Raw genomic sequence first — 7,001 nt, 5'->3', positions numbered from 1 at the left:
CTCCTTCTCTGGAGATATTCAAGTCTCACCTGGACGCCTACCTGTGCGACCTGGTGTAGGGAACCTGCTTTGGCAGGGGGGTTGGTCTCGATGATCTCTAGAGGTCCCTTCCAACCCCTACAATTCTGTGATTCTGTGATATTCAGAACTAGTCCATTTCAAGCAAGCAAATGACACTGAAGACAAGCTAGCAGCAAGACTGATGCTGTTACATGGTACTGACAAGCAACTACACTTGCACTTGGAGAAGCAGTAAGTTTAATGGACACGGAAGACTTATCTGCCTTTACTAGGTCATTTCCCTTACCCTCCTTCCACTTCTCTCTCATCTAAGAAAAATGGCTAGTTTAGATTTTTCTTTGCAGTAATCAACCCCAGTCTTTAAAATTACACAACATGAATTGCTTAGAATCAAAGAATGGTTTGAGGTGGAAGTGACCTTCAAGATAATCTAGTTCCAACCTCCTGTTATAGGCAGGGACACCTCCCACTAGACCACGTTGCTCAAAGCCCCATTCAGCCTGGATAGGGCTTCTAGATTTGTCTCCTGCACTTTATAACATAATGTGGAAAAAAAAAACATTCCTGACTCATTTACGGAATTAGCAAAAACTCCACTACAGAGCTGGATCATGCTCCCCAGTTAAAGACTAAATACACAGTTTAATTACGTACTGTAAAAGTAAAGCTAAAAATAGTTACACTAAAGTAGTATTTTTAGACAAACACTTGAAGCAAACAAAGAAGCACATCAGCATCTCACATCAATAGCAAAAGAAAGAATCATGAGCATCTGCTTAATTACAAGAACCTCAGTGATCAGCAAATGGCAAAATACCTCTGATACAAGGAGTAGTCCCAGTTCCTCTCTTCTCCATCCACCTGTCATGCTAACGTACCTTTGCATCTTCTCCAGTATGCTATACCTTGTGCTGGCTCATCTTAGCTCACCACACTGACAGAAAAGATACTAATATGGCAGTGACTTCAAGATGATTTAGACAACTGACAGACTATTTGAATGCATAGAAGAGTCTCCATCCTTGGAGATGCTCTGAATTGAGCTGGCAACTTGCATGAAACAGTGCTGCAAAGGGAGGTGTTGAATTAAATGATCTCCAGAGGCCTCTTTCTAACTTCAGCACTTCTATGAGTCAAAGCAATTTTCAACTAATTTCTAAATTTTGACTAGCAAAGCACAAGCATCCAGCAAATGCCAACACTGGCCCAAGCAGAGAGGTTAAAAAAAAAAAAAGCACACTGCTGGAAACTGGATCCCTACTGGCATGAATAGCACACTTCAAGTTCAAGGCAACATCTAGCTTTAGGTGATACTTCTTGCACTACATGTTATTGACAACAAGAATAGAGCTGAGCTAATTCCAGGTGCAGATAAAGCTTTTCTTGCCAACTCATTCAAGAAGGTAAGAAGCCCCATGTAGCTACAATGGCTCACACTGAGGGTTCTACAGGGAAACACTGGTAAACACATAGGCGCAGACTGAGAGTTTCAGGCAGTTTATAAGCCTACCCGACAAGTAGTCAGCTACACTGAGTAACAATCAACTTCAGCAGCAGCTTTCTATCCCACAGCCATGAGTTTAAATCCTTCATTCTTCAACTAATGCTTCATCAAAATAAAGTTTGAGGCCAGTATTTGCTGGCTGCAAACACTAATCATATACTTCTTATGAACTCTGAGACATAACCTATACACAAGGTTCAACACTCAGAATTTCTGGCCCATCACAAATTCCCTGCTGGCATGTAGCCCTTAACTTCCATCTAAATGTTTTCTACAGGAGTTACTGGCCTTCATTTCCAGACAAGATTTGTTACTACAACTTGAAGGTAACTTTATTTACACGCACCAGTACAATGTCAAAAAGCCATGTTGCCATAGTAACTTTACAGGGCCATAACATTGAAAAGTTTAAAAGCAGTTTTGCCTCTGGTTTTCCAAAGCAAAATCATTTTAAGGAAGACCCTTCATTTATCAGATAAAGCCTTAAAACTACCTATTCAAAACACCTGAGAGGAAAACACTGAAGAAAGCTTTATACCTCCTAAAATAAAGCTTCTTTTCCTAATACAATTTTATTTAATTTAGTGAAAGCAGAAGAACAGTTTTCTTTATATTGCACCACAAAGGAAACATGAAGATTTGGTAAAGTTCCTAGCAGCCCAGGAGAGCAGACTGATCTGATATTTGAATTTTATTGTTCACAGTTTTAAGAGATTAATACTTTTCATCAGCTCAAAAGAAGTCACTTAAGGCAAGCAACTAATCGCCTGTTGTTCTACCCACTAAAAGGGCTATTTATTCCCTGGAAAGCTAAACTTCAAAAAAAAAAAAAAAAAATCAGAAGTCTTGCAGCAGCAAACGGTCAAGCAAGCGATAAATATTTCCTTCCCCCAACTCCCTTCTATGTGACCTTGGGACATAACTGCCTGACTTCTTATTTCACGTCTTTCCACAACAGTTTTAAATCAGTATTTGTTCTCTTATCTTGTGCAGAGGTTCAACTTCCGCTTCAAAACATTTTTGCTGGGTTGTATCCAAAACTTGAAGCAGTACCACTTCAAAAATATCTGGTCTAAAACCTACTCAGATACTGCAGTAGCATTTAGTAGACAGACCTGAACACACCACAGTTATCAGACACTTAACACATGTAGGTTAAGCAGTCCGTCTCACAGGAAGATGGAGATGTCATCCCCTCACAATTCAGAATACTTTAGCAAACACTACTGAACACCAGGCTGATTCTAATAATCAGGCTTTACTTACTATAAGAACAGCAACAGAACAACTCTAAAGTTACTGTGAATTGTTTCAGCTCGATTCCTAGGGTACAGAGGAAAGAGCCATTACGTGCTTTCCAACTATAAACCTTTCTGAAAACAGTTTCGCTTCCAAACACAAGCTGACATGCTGTTTTACAGCATCTGCCAACCTCTGATCACTCTTCAATCACTGAAGTACTGGCAGACCCTTTCCACTGCTGCTGGTTTTATGAGAAATAATACACTAAGCCACTACAGCATTGAAGCAATCAGTGAACTGTTTTCCTAAGCTAGGCTTTTAGATTCACTTCAAAAGAGAAGTGATTCAAAAGCCCAATTCAAAATTACCTCATTCTTCTCTCTAGCAGTACACAACAACTCTACTTTCATAGAAATAATCAAGCCAAGCAATCTATCAGCTGGGTATGAAAAAGAAGGCTATCAGTTCTGTAACAAAAAAAAACTTCAACAAATTTAGTGACAGGTTTCTCTGTAAGTTGCAATTCAGACAGTGAAACAGTCCTTGATATCCATTAGCAGTTAAACCACAGTCTCCAAGTTCTTGCTACAATTAGAGGTGGCAAAGTACAGGTCACTTGGTAGGTTTAAGACACTGCCCTACAGTTTAAGTTACAAATGCAGTAGAGCTATAAGAGGGATAGAAAATCTATATAGCTAGCTAGTAGTGCACTTCTTGGAGGGAGAACTACTGGTATTCACGTGCATAATACTAGGACTAAGTACAAAAGGAGATTTCTGTCTGGTTATCTCTATTTTAAAAGATGTCAAGACCAAGCATTATTAAAAGATATGATAAAAATGGAATTGTGTCACAGGAGTTGTTTAAGTTTATCCTTCTCAGTTTTCATTTCACTGTATTGCACAGCAGGGGACTTGACCAAACAGACAAGAGAATCATTAGGTTGTGTTTTTATGCAGGAATGATGCCATCTTCTGAGAAGTTACTACTTCAAAATAGTCGTATTTCTAAAAACGCAGCAATTCCTCAAATTAAGAGGTCATTCAAGAAAAATATTTCAAAACATCTTTAAATCTCTACCACCATCTGGAGGATATACTATGAAATAAAACATTAGTCCTGTAGAACTTCAAGGAGACTTGTGCAAGGTAGACCAAAAATCAAAGGCTTCAAGGTTCTTGAGGCTTCACCTTGAATACCTGGCTTTAATGAATGTAATCTTAAATGCAAAGGAAATAAACCAAGTTCTTTAGCAGTGTGAGATATGAATTACAAGTAATCACCTGCTTAAGCAGGTACTGTGCTCCCTGCACTGCAGTTTTAAAAAAAAGGCAATTTCCCAGAAATCCTGAACTAGGGAGTGTTTGAAAATGTCCTAAGAACATTGTATCTTAATGTAGATAAAAGCAAAGGATATTACAACCTGTAGTCACTATTAATTGACTAAAACTAAAACCTAAGAGATATACCAAATCAGATTTTTAGTCTTAGTAGCTGAAGTGCTATTTGAAGTAATAGAAGGCAAAAAGTTAAGCTTTCTTCATAAAAGTAATTAAAATCAACTTAATTAGCATACAAGCCAACCTATAATATTTAAGTTCTTGAACAAGAAAGTTTAAAAAGGATGCTTTTTAAACTCTTTTAGTGAGAAGTTTACCTGTCTTCTAAGTATCTGCTGCAGAAGCAATACAGAGCATGGGAGAACAATGCTAGCTGAAATCCTAATAGAAAGCAAGTAATGGCAGTTACCAAACTATGAAAATCAATTTTTATAAATATAAAACAATTTAGCTAGCTGTTTTGAAATGAAAAAGCTCATGTGAACTTTTATAAGCAATAGTTCATATTTGCATAATTCTCATCCAAGCTTCAGATTGATATACTCTTTAAGTTACTCAGTAATAAAAATAAACCGAAAGTAACCAGTCTGAATCAATTATACACTTGATTCCAAGCGTATAATTGATTTCAGATATTTTTGGCCTGAAGAGAGCTCCCCAGTCCTCCAAGCCAGGATTAATACCTTTGTTAGCCCAAACTATTTTATGGAAATTCATCCATCAGTTTTACAAATCTATACATACAGGCCAGAGAAGAGTTAAAAACAATTCACATGATCAGTTATGAAACAAACCCCTGGCAATGTAACAGGAGTAGGAAGTATACAGAAAGTGATTCTACTGTTCTACAGTAAAAAAATTTTCCACAAAGTTTCTATTCACTCAGCTCAGTTAAAGACACAGGAGTTTCTTAAAACTTCTACTTTTAGGTTTCACTAAGCATGAAACTACTGATTCTAGTTTGTGAGATCATATCCATCAGGCAATACATATTCTGTTACATAAGAAATCTATTTGGAATCAATTATTTTCTGATGTAAAAAAAGTACTCAAGATAGCCAACCTATAGCCTTCCAAGTATTTGAATAATAAAAACATAATTATTCTTCATTTGAATGTGTATCATAGACCAAGGTAGTCATTTTCAACCAGTTGTCATAAGCATTTCTCTATAACTCTTAAATATCTTTACTGGTAGCAGCTTTTCCTGAGGAAAACTAAAAGCACTGATTTAAAACTACACAAGTTTAGTTAACATGTACTTCATAACATTTTGATTCACTTAACCTTTTGCTTCAATGTTGCTTAGGACTACCATCTCTGAAGTAGTCTATATACACTACATTAGAGTAGCTCTTTGTTTTGTATATGGTAGTTTCTGACTCTGAATACAACAGTACCACTACTTATAGTTGCACTAGCAGGACACCTGATACAAGTTTCACACTTCTGCATATATTCAGCGCCATGAAAACTGTACAGAAGCCAAGGCTTTCCCTAAATGGATCTCTAAATACGCAAACAAAATACATGTCAACAACAGACTACAAAACAGAAGCCATTAGTCTCTTCCTGGATAGGTCTTAAATATGTCTGCAATTTTAGAGGGGCTCTCAAATGCAAAATCTTCACCGAAATGGTCTAAAAGTATGGGTACTGTGTAACCAAATACAAGTAATCCAGTATGACTTCTAATAGTTTTAAGTGAAGGCATGAAGCTTTTAAATGATGGATCTTATTAAATGTAGAGGAAGAACATTAGAAATACTTACTATAGTATCCATAAAGTACAGTGTCTTCAATTTGCCTTGAAACATTAGCATCAGCCCAGTCCTAGTAATAAAGAATAAAAGCATTTAACATCAAGTAGAAGATTATTTTTTTAAATGGCCTTTTAACAGAACTGAAAGAAAACCCAGAGTTAGTTCAAATGCCTAAAGAGAAGAAAGAATTTAGCACCCAGTTGGTTGATCTTAATCCTTGGAATTTAAGTTTAACTAATTCACTAGCAAATCTGATTAAGAACGTACTGCATTTCAGACACTACAAGCATCCCACCTGCCCAACTGAAAATACAGTTATTCTCAGTTCTAGCTTCTTTCTGCACTGCTAGAATACTACAGCAGACTCTGGGAAGGTTGCAATCAAATCAGTGACAAGCTCATTTTGAAGTTATTTCCCCTCAATAAAAAGGTTTCACACTACTAAGACTGGGAACTGCTAAAAAACAGCCCCAAAATCCCACATGGGGCTGACACTTACAGTAGTGGCATCACAGTTTGGAAACATCTTTCCAGAAAAAGGTTAGGCAGTCAAGGTGTTTTCTAGATGCAAGTCAAGAAAGACAGAGTGACATCTGCATAGCATTTACTTTGTTAGGAATTCAAATTAGGAAGAACAGGTTGATTTTGTAATGATAGCTTTAAGGTACCAAAACTATTTTTTCAAGTAGATATTAGCAGACTTCTGACTACATCTACAGTACTACAGTATCTGCTCCTACCGTATTTAATTAACAATGCTACAAAAGAATCATGCATTTAAGAAAACAAGAAATCAACTTTTTACAGCTTGACGGTAATAAGAAAGGGGAACAGTTTTAAACTAAGAGTGGGGAGATTTAGGTTAGATTTTAGAAGGAAATTCTTTACTCAGAGGGCAGTGAGGCCCAGGCACAGCTGCCTGGAGAGCAGTGGAGGTGCTCAAGGCCAGGTTGGGGTAGGGCCATGGGCAGCTGAGCTGGTAGGAGGCAGCCCTGCCCACAGCAGGGGACTGGAACTAGGTGGCCTTTTGAGGTCCCTTCCAACCCAAGTGAAGATTATAAGATTGAAATGTAATCCTAATACAAGACTTGAATTCTATAAACACTGAAGTAAGCTTCAAAAAAACCCAAT

General features: G+C 37.3%; 1 protein-coding gene across 2 annotated transcripts in view; it reads right to left on the bottom strand.

Annotated features, from left to right (window-relative positions):
• Positions 1-7,001, bottom strand: part of LMBRD1 (LMBR1 domain containing 1) — a 64,357-nt gene that overhangs the window by 51,714 nt on the left and 5,642 nt on the right. For both annotated transcript variants that reach the window (XM_031552584.1, XM_003204416.3), the window contains exon 3: positions 5,880-5,940. In XM_031552584.1, the coding sequence (XP_031408444.1) occupies positions 5,880-5,940 (61 nt within the window). The remainder of the gene's footprint in view (positions 1-5,879; positions 5,941-7,001) is intronic.

The sequence above is a fragment of the Meleagris gallopavo genome, chromosome 2 (assembly GCF_000146605.3).
Source record: "Meleagris gallopavo isolate NT-WF06-2002-E0010 breed Aviagen turkey brand Nicholas breeding stock chromosome 2, Turkey_5.1, whole genome shotgun sequence".
Classification (NCBI taxonomy): domain Eukaryota; kingdom Metazoa; phylum Chordata; class Aves; order Galliformes; family Phasianidae; genus Meleagris; species Meleagris gallopavo.
The sequence above is the reverse complement of the archived record's forward strand: the minus strand, read 5'-3'. Positions and strand labels throughout refer to the sequence as shown.